Source organism: Talpa occidentalis, unplaced genomic scaffold (assembly GCF_014898055.3).
Source record: "Talpa occidentalis isolate TD23 unplaced genomic scaffold, MPIMG_talOcc4v2.1 talOcc4.9, whole genome shotgun sequence".
Taxonomy (NCBI): Eukaryota; Metazoa; Chordata; class Mammalia; order Eulipotyphla; family Talpidae; genus Talpa; species Talpa occidentalis.
Genome location: NW_023605305.1, coordinates 105762452 through 105782709, shown reverse-complemented (window position 1 = coordinate 105782709; position 20258 = coordinate 105762452). Strand labels below are relative to the sequence as shown.

The window sequence follows — 20258 nt, the reverse complement described above, 5'->3', positions numbered from 1 at the left end:
AAGTGCAGAAGCACAGAGATGTTACTTACCTTTACACTGGAGAGCAAGTAGAACTATATACACACACAAAACTACTGAGTGTCTTACCTCTTGTATCTAACTCCAGGGTTTTCGTCCAGCGTAGCACATACTGTAACTATCTGTTCAGCCATTGCTTCCATAATGGCATCTTTTCCATTTGCGTTACTAGCGTCTGGACTGTAACAGTAATAGAATGCATCTGGTACATCAAGAGTATACACCTAAGTTAGGCCAAAAAAAAAAAAAAGTCACATTATCAATTAGGAGATTTGATTAAAAAAAAAAAAAAACTTCAAGAAAAATGCAGCTATTTATTTGGGACATTAAAAAATGTAACAAAACCTTGCACTAACCATGCTGTTTCCTGAAACAACTGTGTCTTTACCTTAATCAAATCATTTCTCTTTTATCTTGATCTCATCTTCTATTTCTTTTCTTACTCTCCTTTCCTGCTTAGTCTACCTCTCTCCTTCAATCCTTGTTTCATATACATAGTTTCATATACATATTGTATTGTCTTCATTACCTGTGCAACAGATGAAGGAATCCAAGGTAGTCAAAATAAAATAAAAATTTAATACCTTGTAAATAACCCAACTTTAACCAATCTCTCCCCAGTGATCCCTGACTTCTACTTCCTTAAAGACTTTAGAACTGGACCCACAGTTTTCGGCACCAGCCCAACATCATTTTGGGGAGATCTGGAATCTCCAACAACGTAGCACTAGCACACCTATAAAGAAAACCTTACCTATCACACAACCAGTCTTTATAATCCATATTCTTGCTGTCCCCCTGCACTTTTCTGCTTCTGTATCTCTGCATCTCATCTCCTAGAATATTCTTTCACTCTTCATTACTACCTTATGAAATTCTATCCATTCTTTTAAATGTTTTCCTAATCAACAAGTCAGAATTAAACTTTCTCTTGTGGCAGCCTGAAAACTGCCTCCCCAACAACCATTCTGCCCTACTTTTAGTAACCATACCAATTCTTTAGGGGAAGCAGTCTAATGCCCAGCTGTTCTAGCTAAATGGTTATAAATGAAATTTTCTTTTTCTCCATCCTGCATCCTCAACAGAGGATGTAATAATTCTGTCATCTTGGATCATGAGGCCTATGTCTAAGTGATTAGGTGCCTGAAAATTTTGTAAAACCTGCTTTACGGTCCATTTCCTGACTACTTTTATATTACCAAGAAATAAATTTTCATCCTGTTTAAACCACTGAAAGCTTGGATTTTTCTGTTATGTACAGTTGAACATAATCTTACTTAATACTGTTTTGAAGATGTGTAATACTTCATATCTCTTTTACACTATTCAGAGGAGGGAAAGGCATATAGATCTATCTGTCTGTCTGTCTATCTATCTATCTGACTATATCTTTTCATAGCAGGCTGCTTTGCATCTAGCAGACAAAGCCCACTGAGTGTGACCTTGATTAAGTTTTCATACAGGTTTCTGATGATAGCTCAAAGTACTGAGCAATATTTCATTTATATTTTCACTTGTAAACAAAAATTCAAAATATTTCCAGTGTAATTTTTCCATAACAATTAATTTTTTTAAGTAAACCTCCTTAAGATATTTATAAGGAAGTAAATTGGAAGAAAAAACTTCTTAGGGGAAAAACATAACAGACAGATATGAACTTAAATAATTAAACATAATGCAAGATGGCAAAAAAAAGCTCATTATGAGATTTCCCTAAACTCTAATCAGCCATCAAATTGGTCAGATACTTATGCGGACCTCCCCTTCAAATACAGCAAGTAAGAATTTTAATGAATTTTTTAAATTAAAACTGTATCACCTCTATGGAAAGATGCTCTGGAAACGTCTGTAGTGTTTATTACACTACTGCATATATTCCATATCATTTTAGGGAGCCCATTTTAACATTACACTAAACTTACAAACCATATTAAAAGGAATAGTTATAAAAGTAACGTGGAAAACAGTTTAATATTCAGCAAATATCTTAACACTTTGCAATCTGGATTATAATCTTTGTCAAAAACAGCTGCAGTTTGAATAGAAAGCCCCTATCTAGGATTTTTCTATCTCTTAAAATATTGTCCTTACAGTTCCAAGCAGCAATAAACTATTTAAATTCTATGAAATGCTATAATCCAAACACAGAGAACAGAGGACAACAAAGCTGAACAATGTACTAGCTGTATGATTTGGGGCAACCTTTCAGATTTTCCCATCTTTAAAATAAAGAATTACCATTGCTTACAAGACTTTATGAAAATTAAATGAATGAATTCATGTAAAACATTTAGGAGTGTCTGACACACAGAGTGTATTACGTGTTTGCTATTATCATTATTATTAACTGAAGGCTCACTCTTAAGGTAAAAACAAATCACCAAAAAGCCTTCATTTTTAAAATTGAAATAACATGTTATATACAATGTTTATTAAAGAAACACCTGCTTTAATATCACAACAGAAAAAAATGAGATTTATTTCTTTTGCATTATCTGAGAAAGATAGTACTCAAAACCTTTCGATTTCATAATAGTGCTAAAAAATTTGACATACTGGGACTTGGTAGAAAATAGGAAATTTAAGCTCCACTTTTCATTATTAATGTTATATTCCAATTTAGTGCTCATATTCTTCCTTCATCATCAGAAATGTTCATTTGTTGACTGTTCAAAATTCACCAAATATATCTTCAGAATATACTTTATTACCAAATAAGCTCATAAAAATAAAATTTTAAAATACATTATGAATTAAAATTAAAAATACATAGAGTACCTGAGATTCATGTGGAATGAAGGAGATATTTATTTCTTTACATCTTCTTATTGACTTGGAGCAAGAAGCCTTAATTTTGTTAAAGAGACTATCAGGGCAAACTGAGAGGGAAAAAAAAAATCAAAGCATGTAACTTCGTATAAATTTTTACTCTTCCAAATAAATCATTCTAACATCCAAGAATAGTTATTTTTTATCTATAACTGCTGACTTTCAAAAAGTACTCCACTAAGAGGACAGAGGTAAAATGTAAATAATGTTCACTTTACAGAACAAAAGCATTCTAGTCGAGAGGACTATAACAGAATACCATTTTCCTCATTCACAGTCACATAACCTAAGGTAGATATCATTAAAGAGTTGCTAATAAAGCAAACCAAAATTGTTAGGAAGGAATAATCACGTCCAAACTCATGACTTAATAAACTTTTATAGGACTTTTAAAACTTTTTAGGAAGTTTTCCAAATCTACCATTAAGTGATCGATATTACAACCATATCACACAAATTGATTTTTCCTTGAATTACAAAAACTTCTCTAAAGTCAGACTATTCTAAAACACTATGCTAATAAGCTATAGACCGTAGAGTCCATTTTTTCCTTATAGTTCTATTAACTGTAAGTGCTTATAGTTCTATTAACTGCTTATAGTTCTATTAATGAGGTTGGAATATCACTGGCTCCTAGAGTTTTTGAATTTGATGTTCTTTATTTAGTTTTTCGATTACTTTAAAAAGGCTTCACATTCAATAAGCTTTATCAATTCTGTAAACATGAGTGTGGGATAAGTTTATTTAATTGACAAGTTGTGGTATTTGACTTACGGTATGACATATTAAACTACAAACTACTACTAGGTGTGAGGTAAATTATAAGTTACAGAAAAAAACTACATATCATTTAAACTGAGAAATACTAATAGAAGAGACCTAGACTTAGATAAATATCATTTTTATTTCAAAGTATAACATATATTACAACATCAAACAGAATTTATGTCTCTGGATTCCCCTGTGATTCTTTAGTTTAACTGTTTTCTACCTAACTATATAAATTAGTAGATAAATTTGATAGATTTTTCTCCTGCAATATTTGCCAAACAGATGGCAGTTTCTTCAGTGCCCTCCCAAATGGCATTGTTTTTTATTATATAATCAAATCCCCAAATCAAACTTTAATTTAAAAAAGAATTCTTCCTGCCATCAGCACAGAATTTGAGGGTTAGCTCTTCCCACCTACTCCCAACAGTTGTATACTAATAGTGAAAAGAAATTGTCTTTGGAAACTATTTAGTTAGAAATAATTTAATTTTCTATCACCTTAACATGACTCAGGAGATATAATCTTATATATCTAGATTCTGTCTGACCCAATTAAAACAAACAAATAGAAAGTCACAGTATTGGAAAGATATCATTAAAAAGATATTTCATAATTAATAGAATTTTAAAAATGAAATTTTTAAAAAGGTACTTACAGTCAGTGAAGTATAGATATGCTGCTTTGTATTTGTTCTCTGATTTACTTGCAAAATCACGTAAAAAACAGTCTACAGACTTAAACAAAAAGGGAGAGATATTAATTTATCGAAAGTGGGAGAACAACAAGGTTTCTCCCCCCAAGGGCTATAGGTGTAAACACAAACAAACCACCAGGCTTTTTCTGAGATACCTAATTGACTTTTCTCCTAGGGTTCACAGATCTCTTATGGCCAAATACTCTTGCTGAAACCTGCCACTTAAAAAAAAGATTTAATAACATATTTATGCACAGAAGAACTGGGGCGTAGGCCAGAAGTGCAGGGGTATGTGTGTGTATGTGTGAGAGGACTCACTAGAGACAAAGTGGGGAGCAGAACAGGCAGACTTACTGAAATACACTGCTAAGGGGAGCAGCGGACAAGATAGAAGAGGTCTGCTGCGCCATGTGTGGGTTAGCTCCCTAGCCCAGGCTCGAACTCAGGCCTAGTGTTGAGGTGATAGTGCTGAGACTAACCCCTCTGCCACCAGGCCCCACTGAAACCTGTCACTTTATGATCCCTGCCTGGGAACTCTCTAAGGTTGATCTCCAGGTGTCTGCACAGACTCTGAGGAAGGAAATCTCACACAAGGTCACTCTATCAGTGCTCCCCACAGAAAATAAGGCTTCAATTGCATACAGAGGCCTAGAGAACTCAGCGGGCAGTTTATTCAGGGCAGGAAGAAAAACTGGAGTTGGTTGTGGTAGATTAAGGAGTCACATTTAGGTAATAACTTCTCTGAATCTTTTGCTCCTTTATTGAATAGAAATTTTATATACTGTTTTTCTCACTTAATATGAAAAATTAATAATTAGATCATTAAAATTTCCTACAAACCTCATTTTCAATGGCCACATGCTCTTTCATATCATTATTTGTTAAAGGTAAGTACTATTGTTAGGAATTGAATTTGACCATTTGATTATTTCTTTACAATAAATTTCAAGATATAGGACATTTTTTAGGTTTATGATAAAGAATGTCAAATTATTTTTGTATCATCTTTTTTTCCACCAGCAGTTTATAGTGGTTTCTGTGAGCTGAAATACACACACACACACACACCTACACACTTAAAAAAATACCTCTGTCATTTACTTAATGAAAAGTAATACATTTAACTTGTATTTTTTTAATCATAAATTTTATGCTATATAATTATATTATAGGTACGATACAAAATGTCACTAAAACCCACCAGTGGACAGTAGTCTAAATAATGAATACTTGTCTTTTTTCCTATTGTCTACTGTAGTTAAAAGTGAAATGTAACTAGTATTGTCAAAATAACATTCTATTCTAGGTGGAAATATGCCAAAGGAGGTGTTGGAAAATGTATTTTCAGGTATTTTACAGAATAAAGGAAGCTGATACATCTTACTGGTTCTAAAAGGTTGGCTTTATGTATGAATTAATCACAGATTATAAACTGTATTTTACTACATATGTATACACACATACATGCATATATGTGCATACACACACATATATGTGTGCTATAGGGCAATCATTAAGATAAAGGATTAACCCAAGGCTCCTTCTTTTACATAAATTTCCATCTTCTCCCAATTATAATTTAATAAGTAACAAGTTACTGAAAGAAACTACCATACACAATGAAATTCTGCTTTCATATATGTGGGAGAAAGGAATTCACTTACATAGTCTCACTGAGAAGAGTGCAAGTGAAACAATATTCTAACAGAAAATTTTTACTAAGCAAACTAGTTTATATCACTACTTTCCAATAAAAGATATTTTATTACTTTGACTTTTCTATGAGAAAGTCATGTCAATGGTAAAAATACTGTAGAATGTATTTTTATTTTCATTGAAGTAATACTGGTTTGCAACATTGTATAGGTAGGTTCCAGGAGTACATTTTCTCTCCCCAGAAACTGCATTTATCTCATCACATCCATCACCAAATGTCCAGTCATCATCCACCACTAACCACTTGGCCAGAACGCACTTTTTAAAGACTCAAAATACTCACCTTTGATGTTGGAGAGATAAAATAAAGAGCTTTCATTTGTCTGACAGGCTCTCGATTCTTATAAATATTCTCCACAACTACAACAAAGAAGTCATTTTATATAATCAAATATTTATACATTTAAAAAATTTTAAATAAACTTTACTGTTCTTATAGTAATAGGGAAAAAATTACATAGCATAGGTTTAACATTTTCTTTCTCTTCATTTGATAATTTTGAAATCTTGAAAATAGATCTTCCCTAAGTTTAAACATTAGGTTAAGATGACTTTTCATCTTGAGAAAAAAAGATAAAGCAGTTATTTCATAGTTAGGTCTACCACTATAAATACTATAATATTCCATTGAGAAATGAAGAAAATGCATTAAAAACTAAAATCTTTTTAAAAACATACCACTATAATGATAGCAAATATGACTGTATAAATTATCTGTTAAAGTTAATCATAACCCTCTATGTTATTTTACAATTGAAGAAACGGAGGTTTGAACAATTAAGTAATTTGTCCAAATTACACAGCTAGATAGTAGGAAAGGCAGGATTCCAACCTAGATCTCTGGGACCCCAAAGTCCAAGTATTTTACTACTATAACATTATTTAAATAGATCACCAGTTAATTCTTATTCTTTTAAAACCATTTATAGGGGCCTCCCTGGTGGCACAAGGGGTTAAGTACTGCATTATGAAGCAATCTGCAAAGCAACCTCTGCAGCACGAGTTTGATCCCCGGCCGGCCAGGGAGCAACCCACATGGCAAAGCAGACCTCTCCTCTCTCCCGCTGCTCCCCTCAGCAGTGGGTTTCAGTCTGCCTGTTATGTTCCTCACTCTGTCTCTGATGAATCCTCTCACCTGCCCCCACCTCTGGCCTGTACCTCAGCTCTTGTATGCATAAATAATCTTTAAAAAAAAAAAATTTATAATATTTCCTTAACTGTGAAATGTCACCATAATTTACACAATTATATTTTTATTATTAAAATTAAAAAGTCTACAAAATTACCTAATATAAAACAAAGTGAATTTAAAACTAGTATACCCTAAATTATCAAATTAACTATTAAAGCTACATTTAAAAAAAAATTAATTTAAAGTGTCATTCTACAAATCAAGAGACCATCTTTTAAGACTCGGGTGGCAAAGGGCCCAGAAAGAATTACTATTGATCTGACATGCAAGGGAAGTTACTGTTGAACTTCTTTTTTAATATTTACTCATTTCTCATTGCTAAAATTATATTAGTAATATACAATTTTATCATAGCTGCTATTAGATAGGGTATCAAATAAGATTTCCAAGGAAATGAATTTTATTTTTATCTCCATTCCCAACAATTGTAATTTCACCTTTCAAAGACTTATTAAGTCTGTTTACTTTTATTTATTTATTTTTTTGTGGGACCCTTGCAGGTGGCCGGGGAATGAACAGGTGCTGCAGAGGCTGCGGGCAGCCTTGCAGCCCAGCACTCAACCGCTGCGCCACCAGGGGAGGCCCGAGTCTGTTTACTTTTATTGCTTAATATTCAAAATGAAATATCTTACAGCCATCTTGTGTTACGCATACTATTATGTTTAGTAAATAATATACAAGCTAAAAATTGTGTAAAATTGTGATATGATTTAGAACACACGCGAAATATCTGGTTATCAAGAGCAAAAAAAAGTGCCTTCAATTCAAAGTGGGTATATAAATTAGATGATTTTTTTAAAAAGGAGCTTATGATTATTTCTGTAATAGTGACAAAAGAATAATATAATTCTTAGTCTATTTTTTAAAGGTTTTTATTTGTATTTGTTCTCCACTGAAGTTGCATCATAGGTGCATTTTTCCCCTCACATTTTTTTTTAAGATTTATTTATTCATGCATACAAGAACTGGGGTGCAGGCCAGATGCGCGGGAAGGTAAGAGGATTCACCAAAGACAGTGGGGAACAGAACAGGCAGAATGACCAAAAACACTGCTGCTGGTAGCAGCAGGTAAGGCTGGAGAGGTCTGCCGCGCCATGTGGGTAGCTCCCTGGCCAGCCAGGTTCAAGCCCGCACTGCAGAGGCTGCAGACAGCCACACAGCACTGTGCTCAACTGCCTGCGCCACCAGGGTAGGCCCCTCCCCTCACATATTTTAAAAAAGTTCTTAGACATTATTGAGTATTTTCACAAACAACCCGAGTGACAGAAAATCTGACCAATACTAAATGTAATAAAGTTTTCTTCAGAAGAACTCCTAACTCAGAAGGAGTGTGACAAGTTCAAGTCCCTAGATAAGACTATGATTAAACCAGAGCAAACAGAAGTAACTCTACAGGATATTGAGAACAATGTGCTCCATTATATAGTCTGTAAAATATACTCATGATATATTAAAAAAATGTGCTCTATGGTTACAGTCTCCTAAAATGCTTTTCAATAAAAGCTTTCTAATAGTCAAGTAAGTTTAGAAAACAATATTGTACATGTACCCAGGAAATCCAATATATATGACACATAAAAGGCTCTGAAAAGTCCTAAACTTTGTTTAATGCTATTTCCCAAACTTACTTGGCCACAGAATCCTTTCCTTGAAAAAATCTATCAATATTGAATATACAGTATAAAACTGTGGTCTATAAAAACACAGTAAAACTTCCTTTCAGTACATAATGGTTCTGTAGCCTCACAAGTAATCCTCCCAGTGTTTATATTGCTGAGGCTTTTTGGAAAGTACCTGGTGTACTTTAGAACCTCACAAGTTAAGAAGGAGAGAGGGCAAATACACTATATTAGGATCTAAAATATAAAGGAGTTATATTTGACTCACTATAAACAGGGGTATTTAATATCTCTCTTTATATAGGGTTGTGGTTTTTCTTTTAAATAGATATATATCTATTTCTTTTAAATAGATATAACATGTTCGATGTTGAAGATCAAATTTAAATAATGAATGAAAGGATGATGAGCTAAGGATGTACCATGTTCATCTGAAATGTCTGGTTATGACATTTAAGACATCGGTATTTTCCCCAAAGGGAAAAATCGGTATTGCTCCCAAAGGGAACAGAAAAAAAAAATCTCATTAATACACTCCTGCCCAGGAGTTTTTTAAATAATCCATACTAAAGTAGATTCATACTAAGTAATTAGAATAATTGCTTCATTTCTAGGTAATAAATAAATAGAAACTTACAAAGTCAGTATTAAATATTTATAAATATACACAAAAGTAGATTTTATAACATAAATCTTATTATCTGTTTAAAAGCATATGTGAAAATCACAGATATTAATCAAAACAGACATAAACCTTGTGCATCAATATATAAAACCATAACAATCACGTAAGAATAAAACATTTAAAGAACACACTCAACAAGGCAATTAATTGACTTAGTCTTGGTTAGTCTAGGTTAAGGGGCACTTAATTATACATCTGAGCTGAGAGAAAAAAATCAAACCTGAACAGAAAGTTCATTATTATTATTATTATTGTAACAGGGTGGTCCCCAGGAAAGGGGGAGGTTCCCTGCCCCACCCAAGGGAGGGTGGAGCTGAGCAGGAAGAAGAGAAGCTGCAGAAGAGACTGAGGTAGGAAGCAGGATGGAGCCAGGAGACCTGGAGGAGGCACATGGAGCCTAGAGACAGGTGAAGAAACTGCGCTTGTCTTTTGGTCGTAGACTGGGTGACACAGATGTGGGTGAGACCCATGGGGAGGTGACAATGGCAGCTTTTATCTTGATGTTGATTTTGCTCTTTTCCTTCCGGGCTTGTCCGGTTGTTTGTGACCCTTTTCTGTGGGTCCCCACTGAAAGATGCTTTAGACTTGTGGCAGGCCTTGGGGCCTTGCTCTGGGCCAATCCCATTTGGATGGACTTTTACCCACGAGGGGATGGGTAACTTTGGGTGCTTGATTTAGAAACTAGATTCTTTGCCTTACCTGTATTGTTTCCTAGTTTTATTAAAGTTCCTTTTCATTAAAGTCTCCTATGTTTTGTGTTGATGCGGCGGATGGCAGAACCCATTTAGAATAGGCAGGTTTGCGGGGTTTTGGGCTGCCCCTCTCCCTGTCCTATAACATTATGACTAGCGTTATAAAAATATATATATAACATAACCCTCCTAGAAACAAAATTACTAAATAAAATTTCTTAATACTTCAAACCTTCCCAATCACAATTTAAAAAAAAGTTTTCAAGGTAAGTACTAGTAACACTTACCAGTTATGCCTTCAGTTAGAAGATCTGTCATTTTGCAACATGATGCCAAAAGCTTTGTGGTAAATTCATCTAAAATCATTATCTTAAAATGAACAAAAATTAAGAAATAGTATAAGCTCCTGATTGCCAAGGATCACAAAAGACACAATTCTATTCATTAAACCTACTCAAACTATTATTAGCCCTTTGTAGTAGGCAAAATTATCTTAACTCACAAATTCATCTTGTAACTTGCATGACTTACAGAACTATTTTCTTAATGTACATATAGTTTTATACATAAGTAAGCAAATGGAAATATTTCTATTTTGAAGCAGACAAGTTGTTCATTTTAAATGTTTCTTACATTTAACATCAATTTTTCATAAAATTTTAAATTTGTAGAATAATAATTATTTCAGAAACTTTTCCTAAGCACTTCACATAGATTAATTCATTTAACACACGTATTCTATCAAGCAGCACCATTCCCATTTTAGAGATGATCCCACAAAGGCACAGAGGGGTCAAGCAATTTGTCCAAGAAACCCAGCTATTTTTTGGTGAAACTAGGGTATGAATGTTAACAGTACAGTTCCAGAGATACAATAAAGGTGTATGTTAAAGCCCTCATTATGAGGGCAAAATATGCAAATCTTACCTTCCATTCACCTTCTTTCTTGCAGTCATCAAACACTGTTGTTTTTATCTCTGCAAAAAAAAAAAGGAAAAGAAAATTATTTAGAAATCTTAATAGAAAATGATGTGGAATAATTAAAAGATGCAAGATGGCTGGAGAACTACATAAGTTGAAAAGGTATTAAGATATGTAAAGAGCATATATATTTGTTAAGCTTCAAATAAAAATCTAATCTCTGCCTCTAATTCTCTTTCTTTAATGCAGTTACTAGGAATTTTAAATTATTTATGTATTATATTTTTTTTCCTTTTTTATTATTTTATTTATTTATTTATTTATTTATTTTATTTATACAAGCATTGGGTACAGTCAGAAGCGCGGGAGGGTGAGAGAATTAACCAGAGCCAGAGCGGGGAGCAGAACAGGCAGAAGGACCGAAGTACACTGCCGAGTGGAGCAGCGGGCGGCAGGAGAGGTCTGTGCGCCATGTGGGACCCTCACCCGGCCGGAGACCGAACCAGTGCTGCAAAGGCTGCGGGCAGCTTCGCAACCCAGCACTCCAACCACCACGCCACCAGGGAGACCCTGTGTATTATATTTCTACTGGAAAGTGCAGCTTATAATCTGAAGATACCAAGACAGTCATATTAGCATTTTTAAAAAAATAGACGGAGATTATCAGCATATATGAAATAAGGTCACAGGTAAGTTGTTTGGAAATGAATCAAAGGAAATTACAACAACTAATATTACAGGACTAAAAAAAGAATTTTCTCTAAATACTAATGAACATTATTTGCCCTTATATCCATTCTTCTGCCACCCTAAACCATGGATATATCTGGAGATTCAATTTCCTTTCGTTTGCTGTGCTTACTCTATACTTTCCTCAGAGACCATATTCATCATCAAAGCTTCATCTATCAGATCAGTCCTTCAATTTCCCCAACTTTACTAAGCTATAACCAACACATTAACATTGCTATACAACATGTTGATATGATTCACTTAGATACTTCACTATTAATCCTGCCAGCTAGCTAACATCTTATCACATAATTATTTCTTTTTTTGACATGAGAACAATTAAGATTTACTCTCCTAGCAACTTTAAAGTGTAAACAGTACAGTATTATCATCTTATAATCACAATGCTATGCATTAGTGCCCCAGAATTTATTCGCTGTCTAACTGGAAATCTACACTCCTGGACCCACCATTTCCCCAACCCTCCAGTAGTCCTTCAATTTTTTACAAATCTTATATCCCATCTCTTTGGACTTCACTCAATTATACATTTATAGGTTTATGCACGTACATGTCTTAAAGTGATATTATAGATTCTTAAAACTGCTCTAGATTTCTCCATTTCTGTGAGTTTTATTATCATTTTATAGTCATAATCTTTGGTAATTTCCTCCTTTCCCCATATCCAATCACTAGGCAGTACTGATTGTTCTTTTTGTTGATTGCCACTGTTTCCCAACTCCGCCTTGATTCTCAACATCTCTCACTAAACTTCTGTAACAGTCTACCATCTGAATTTCCTGCTTTCCATCTCCAACTCCTTTGCCTTTTCAATCCATTTTTTTTTTTTATAGAGGCATGTTTGTTTGTTTATTTATTTATTTGTTTGTTTGTTTGTTTTTGTTTATACATGCACTGGGTACAGTCAGAAGCGCGGGAGGGTGAGAGAATTCACCAGAGCCAGAGTGGGGAGCAGAGCAGGCAGAAGGACCGAAGTACACTGCTGAGGGGAGCAGCGGGCGGCAGGAGAGGTCTGCGCGCCATGTGGGACCCTCCTCTGGTGGCCGGGGAGCAGCCGGGGATCGAACCGGCGCCTCAGAGGCTGTGGGCAGCTTCGCAACCCAGCGCTCAACCGCTGCGCCACCGGGGAGGCCCTTCAATCCATTTTTAAATCCACTGTTAATTTCCTGAAGCACATTCCTTGTTTACATCAAGACCCACCTAAAAATTCCCCAAATGGTCAGAAGTCTTTCCTATAGAAAAAAAATCTAGACTCTACTATTCAACATGCTCTACCAACCGCCTCTACCTAATCTCTAAAGTGATCTTCCACCAGTCAAAATGTTACCTAAATAATGACCTATTAAAAACAACTACCTATCTTTGTTCATTCTGTTTCTAAGCGCGAAAGGAAATGTATTTAAAACTGTAATGCCAAAGAGGAAGTGAAAACTTGGAAGGGAAAAATTAGAATAGAACAAAGTAGACTGCACCATCAGCAATGCTGAAGGTATACTTGCACAATCATCTCAAATCACAGAAAAAATATTAATAAACCTGATAATAACAAAGCAATAGAAACTTATTTGCCTGGAAAACAGAAAATAATGTATAAGTAACAGAGTTCTTGAGGAAACAACATTAGAAAAGGCCTAGCAATATGGAAATAATAATGGGGGGGGGGAGAGAGTACCAGTAGTAAAAGATAATATCAATATAGACCTAGAAAACATACCGTCTTTCTCATCTATTTGCTCTGTCTCATCTAAGTCCATGGCTTAGAGAAGGCATTTGGTGTGTCTGAATGCATTGTGGGCCTCAGAAAAGACCAAAGCAAAAAAATAAAAATCCAGTAACATCTTGGGGGAAAAAAAAATAAATCATGGCTTCCATGACTACCTAAATGCTCTACCTTAAATCCAGATGCCCTAATTCAACCCTCTGAGTCTTAATACCAACTGCCTATTTATATCTTTTGCTCATTTTTCTATTGAGTTTTATATTTTTTCTTATCAATTTATAGGTATTCTCTACATATTAATTCTTCTCTACGACTGTAATCATTATTTTCAAGTCTGCAGTTTTGTTTTGTTTTTTTTAAAGATTTATTTATTTATGCACATAAGAACTGAGGTCTAGGCCAGACGTGAGGTGGTGGGAGGTAAGGATTCACCAAAGATAGAGTGGGGAGCAGAAGAGGCAGATCCACTGAAATACAGGGGAGCAGCAGGGGAGGGGAGCAGCAGGGGAGGCCAACAGAGCAGCGGGGCAGGACAGGAGATGTCTGTTGTGCCATGTGGGTCAGGTCCCTGGCTGGGGGGATTGAATTCATTCCTCAGTGGCTAGCAATTGTTTAACAGCACTGAGACTTTAACCCCTGCACCACCAGGGAGGCCCCTCAAGTCTGCAGTTAACTCTTGATTTTGTTCCTGGTGTCTTCCACCACATAGTAACTGACAATTTTTATATAATAAAATCTTTTATGGCATGTGGTTACCAATTTTTTCTTGAAGTCTAACTCACATTATCCCCTATTTTCTCCACATCATTTCACTTTTCACATTTTGGATCTTTAATACATATTGAATCAATTTTTAATTTGCTAAAGATGGACTAGGATCATGCCTAAGAAAATAAAAGAGGAATAAAGACTTATGATAAGCAGATGTGAGAGCAAAAAGTCCTGAGAAAGTACTACCTTCATCAATCTCACTAAGCAATGAAAACTTAATATAGTAAATACTTCCGACATAAGCAAAACAACATAAAAGAAAACTATGGCATAAGAGTAAAATGTCAGAAATGAATGCAACAGAATCTGCCTAGCTTTGGCCTAAATTACTTGGTGAACAAATAAGAATCTTCAGAAAGGCAAACGCATGGGCTTCAGGCAGCAGCAAAAGCCACACTCATTATTAAGGCAGTTAAATAGAAACAAAACTTGAACTGAACATGGGAAAGTGCACTAGGGCTGCCAGGACACACTGTTCAAAAATAGTATGAAAGTATAACATGAAAACAGAGGACTACTGTTAAGATCAACTAAACATATACAAAGGTAAACATTAAAGAGTTATTCATAGATAGAAGTTTAGTAAATTCTGTATTTATTCTTAAGGAAAATACTTTACAACAGCATCCGGAGGGTTTTTCAAATATAGAATGTGAAAGTTAAAAGACCATCATTAAAATTATTTGATGGTGACATTAAATCACAACAGTAGTTACAATGGGGGAGAAGGTGGGACTTGGACTGGAAAGGGTTATGAGGTGTTTGGAAACATTCTCTATCTAATCTGGGTGGTACTTAGATGGATAAAATACCCATCCAGCTAAACACTTAGCATTTTACACTTTACACTGCCATTATACTTAATGAAATCTTAGAGCCTATTTCCTTCCAAATAGGAACAAGAAAATCACTTCCTCTTGGCATTATTTTAAACTGTGTCTCCAAAATGCTGTTGACTGTTATTTGAGAAGGAGTGGGGAAAATCTTTTCTCTGTAATGGCTCCCACTGCCTAGAGAATGTATTAACTGTTTAGCTAAAACCCACCATTTAGTCTTTGTCTTAACACTTCTCTTCCATAAACTACCAAATACTTTGTTACCTTTGGGCCTTGGTTCAGATTTCCCTCTGCAAAATCCTACTACTTTTCAATATCACCTCCTCTTTGGAGTTTTCTTGATCCTCTTCCAGGGATTAAATAATTCTTTTTTCTTCTCTTCTGCCATGAAACTTTTTCATACTGCTAGCTCAGCACTTAGTACTGTGTACCTGTCTTCTCTCATTGAACTGTGCATTCTAGGTGGTTGAGGATACAAACCTAGAATAGTTTGTAGCACAAGGCAGATAATAAGTATTAATTTAAATGAATGTATGCCTACGCAAATATCCAAAAACTAAAAGAATATTTTGCTCAACAAAATAAACCTAAAGAAGTGACCAAACTGAAAAAGGTATAAGTGAATGCTAAGTGAATACTGCGTGTTTAATAAAGGAAGTCCCAGAAAAACAAATGGTAGGAAAAAATATCTGTATCTATATAAAGAATAGATGGAAAATGTGAAAAGGGAAAAAGTTTATAACAATATGTAAGCTGGCTCAAAGAAATACATACTTATTATTTTTATTTAAAGCATTTGAAATTTCCCTAGGTTCATTTTCTCTAATGTTTCCTCTAAAATATTCTACGTGAATTACAGCTATTAGATGAGACTACTGTTTAGACAAGAAAGAAATAGGCTATACTCAGTAGCCAAAGAAGGGGAGGGGGGAAGACACACATGGTTTGAACTTTGTTATTGATTTAATTATTGCTATTTTGCTGTATATTTATTTTTTAAATAAACATATAATTTTTATTGAAAACCTTTTATGAGCCCAGCACTTTTCCACTGTGCCACTCTGCTAGCCTTATTTAGAACCTTTTGTCAGTAATACTTTTGCTACTCCTTCCTTGTAAGCAAAAAGTAAGAAACACCAAGTACTAGAAACTTTTTTAAGTATGGGAATTAGTTGTAGAAGTACAAATGAATGTAGCCTTTAGCACTCACATACTGATGTCTTTTTCAAAGGGTTAAGGTAGTCCCTAAAGGCTGACTGCTCATGTTTTAGATCTCAGCTCTAATGTCACCTACTCAGAGAAACCTCTCCTGATCCACTTACCTAAAGCAGCCTCTTTCTCCACATAAATAACACAAACTGAAATGAGCGTGTTTAGTCTTTGTTTTTATCTTTTTTATTATTCCCACTTGAATACAAACTTTGAGAATGCTAGGAACTTATCTGTTTTCTATGCTACGTTTCCATAGGAATTCAGTAATATTTACTAGAAAAATGGGGGACTTTGTAAAGCAAAAATTGGGAAAAATTATAAAACTGACCTACTATTTACTTTTAACATTTGGCATTGTTATCTATTGCACTGTTTGTAATTTAAAACTTTGTAAGAGACAACAGACCTATCTTCAGTAAGCTGATCAAGAGACTCACATCAGGCAATAGTAAGAAGTGCCATTCAAGAAAGGTAAACTAAATGCTACAGAACTATATGAGGCTGGGTTGAACTAAGAAGCCACTGTGGTGGCAGTAGGCTCATTCGGGCTAAAATATAGACAGATGAGGAACAGGAATAGAGAGAGCACTCTAGACAGAGGAACTGACATTAAGATGTGCAGGCAGGAGACTAAGAGCAATAAATAGTATAAACAAGCTGAACATCAAGATTATACAAGGAAAAAGTAGATAATAAGGTAAGCTGGGGTGCAGGTTATAAATTTTCAAATGCAGACTAAGTGTGTGAAATGATCTTTAGGCAACTGGCAGTCTCTGCATGTCATCAGCAGGAGAATAGCACAAGCATAACAGCACAGATCTTCCTTGACTTACCTCACCCCATAATCTCCATATCCACCCCCAGATGGAGGCAACCACTGATGTACTTTCTGACGCTATAGCTTGCCTGTGCTGGACATTTAATTTAAATGAAGTCATACAATATGTACTTCTTTGTGAGTGGCTTCTTTTATTTGGCATAATGGTTTCAAGGTTCATCCATGTTATAGCATGAACTTCCTTTCTTTTTATTGCCCAATATCTCATTCTATGGACATACCAACTGTCATTTATCCATTTATCCATTCATCAATCCATGCACATTGGGGTAGTTTAGACTTTTTTGCTATTGTGAACAGCACAGCTCTGAGAGTAGCTGTATGAATTTTAACATCGGTGAATAGAGATATTACTGCTCATATTGTTTTAAGTAGATAAAAAATAGGGCCTGGCACAGAATTTACCTGAGTTACTTTCCATGTAGCAAAACCTTTTCCAAGTCAAAAGGACAACTCTCCTACCCTTTATGATATTCCACCATTTGTTTCAGAATCTATCATCAAAACTCAGAAGCTCCCACACTTCTCTCTTACCTCCTTGATGTTCAATGAATCTTTTCTTTTGTTGTTTCTGTTTATACAAAGGTTTGAAGAACAATTTTTAACCCTTATTATCTCTTCACTATATGCCTTTCAGTCTCTCACCTTTATCTTATACTCATCTACACATCCCAATGCCACCTCAAGTTAACAGCATAAGTTAGAAATTTTATCTTTAAACTCTCTCTTGCCTAGTCTCCATGATTTCAAGACTGACATAACTATCATTAATTTTTTATGATAAATGCTGAGATTAAAAACCAAATATATCTTGGAAATTGTGTATACAAACACAATTTGTTGCCCATTTTTATATGAATATATTTAAATGTCACTGTCATTTTAAAACATTAGCAAATCTCAAGTTGCCCTTGTAAATCTTGAAAAACAAAATGCCTATCTACTAATTCTTCAGTTTTTAAGAGGATGTTTCCATAACTTTTTTCCTCCCAAGTTACATACTTGTCTTTAGCGTGTGGTATGTTAAGCACTATACCAGTTAATGACTTGAAGTTTTAATTTTACAAAGGTACTCTCTAACTCCCAGAATTTTGTTAACTCAGTCATTTCTGTTCTTTGCTCAGCACGTCAGAGTCTTAAGTACTACTCAGATGTTATTCCCTTTCCACTATAAACCATAATTACTTTGAACTCAGCAATGCCAAACAACGATGGTTCTTCCTGTTTGGTCTTTTCATTCCTTCTCTTAACTTTAGACTTCGACTTGGGGCCGTTTTTGTGAAAGTCGTCCATGAAACAGCAGAACATCAGTCACCAAATAGGCATTACCGTCCAAACAGCAAGAAGTGTCCCTGGGAGTGTAAAGGGAGGTGCAGTTTTGCCCAACTATGCAGATAGCTGTCACAGAGATTTAATCATTCCACGGGTCTCTTCTCAAGAACTCTTTAGAAAGTGGGATCTTCTAGGAATAGGAGAAGAAGGATCTTTTTAACAGTGTTTTGTTCTTAGGGCAGCTATTGCAAAGTATGGCTGTAAACCCTCCCTGATCCTAACATAAACCCTAACATAAGAGACAATAAACACTCTCCAGAAACTCCAGCGTGGGGAGAGAGGCGGGGGTGGGGTGGGGACAGGACAGAGAAACACAGAGGACAGAGGAACACAGTGCCCAGACTGTCTCGGGTGGGGAGACATCCCCGGCTGGCGAGGCCCGCGCTGCAGCCGAGGAGCGCAGGGAGCTCGGCAGAGGGGCCGCGGGAGGAGCCGGGCCGGGGCGGCTCACCCCGGGCAGGCGGCCGGGAGCCCAAAGCAAGAACCGGTCCTCCCGCACCCCGCCCATCCTGGCGCTGGCCAGGGCAGAGCTGGAGGGAAGCAGGAAGACGTCCCAACAGGGACGCGGGTCCCCAGCAACAAGTGGCCGCAGGGCGTCCCCAAGAGACTGCAGGGCTGGGACAGGAGAGCAAGGCCCGGCGCGGGACCTCCCGGCCTTCCCTGGGCCGGCCCCCGCCCCACCGCACTCACTCTGCCACACGACGCTCTTCAGCCCCCGTTCCATCACCGGCGGCGCCATCTTCCCAACACCGCGGAGCTGCAGCCACCGCCTCCCACAGGCAACCTACTTCGGCCGGGAGACGGGCACGCCAGGAGCCCCGCCCCTCGCTCTGGGAAGGCCCCGCCCCCAGACCCGGCCCGCGCCCTCCGATGACGTCATCCCGCGCGTCGGCGCGCGGATTGCTGCCCACCCCCGGAAGGAGGCTGCGCAGTGCGGGGTGGAATTTCAGCGGGCGGTCGCGCGCCCCCTAGCGGGAGACGGTGTTACCAGGCGTTCGCAGTCCTGTGACGTCAGAAAGCGGCGTAGTGTTGGGTTATGCGCTAACCCCACTGAAGGGGCTCCGCGTTCACGCCTACACACGCGAAGGAGGGAGGAATCTTTCGCTTTCCAGAAGAATTCTGCACTTTAGGAAGCAAGTCATAACCAGCTTAACTATGGAATGGAAACTTTACTCCCCACAAACGTTATTTTATTCATTTTTCGAGGACATAGTTGTATAGACTATGAGGTTCCCAGCAATGTACCCAGAATCGTGCAAGACTTTCCTGAAACTCAAGAATTCAGAGATGCACTTGAGAAGAATTTATAATCTAAATTGAGCGCATAATTCCTGGCACGTTGAAAGTAATCAAAAGTTTGTTTAAAAATTGAATACATTAAGTAGGACTATAGACATAAATGAACCAATAAAACAATTTTTATTCAATAAAGTCATGTGCAAAATTTCATGGGAAGGGTTTATCAATACTTTAGGATCCAACAGAAGGGGATTTTTGTTGAAAGCTAATTCACAGACTTAGCCCAGACTTAAAAAGTTTATGTAGAGATCTCTTTCCTGAAATGGTTCCTTTGGGGATTGAAATCAAAGTAGTAATGAATTATATCACTTTAGTTGCAGAAAGTACCAACTGTGACATAACCAGTCACAGTTTTTTGT

General features: G+C 36.3%; 1 protein-coding gene across 2 annotated transcripts in view; it reads right to left on the bottom strand.

Moving 5' to 3' along the window:
• Positions 1 to 19417, bottom strand: part of STXBP3 (syntaxin binding protein 3) — a 39648-nt gene extending 20231 nt beyond the window's left edge. The window contains exons 1-7 of one of the 2 annotated variants that reach the window (XM_037498673.2): positions 19291 to 19417; positions 11145 to 11194; positions 10505 to 10586; positions 6313 to 6389; positions 4275 to 4353; positions 2797 to 2897; positions 88 to 242 (exon numbers count right to left, since the gene is read on the bottom strand). In XM_037498673.2, the coding sequence (XP_037354570.1) occupies positions 88 to 242; positions 2797 to 2897; positions 4275 to 4353; positions 6313 to 6389; positions 10505 to 10586; positions 11145 to 11194; positions 19291 to 19339 (593 nt within the window). In that variant the 5' untranslated portion in view covers positions 19340 to 19417. Of the gene's footprint in view, positions 1 to 87; positions 243 to 2796; positions 2898 to 4274; positions 4354 to 6312; positions 6390 to 10504; positions 10587 to 11144; positions 11195 to 18453; positions 18621 to 19290 lie in introns of those variants that run through there. The other variant, XM_037498674.2, reaches the window with a different exon arrangement.
• Between the last annotated feature and the right edge of the window lie 841 nt (positions 19418 to 20258).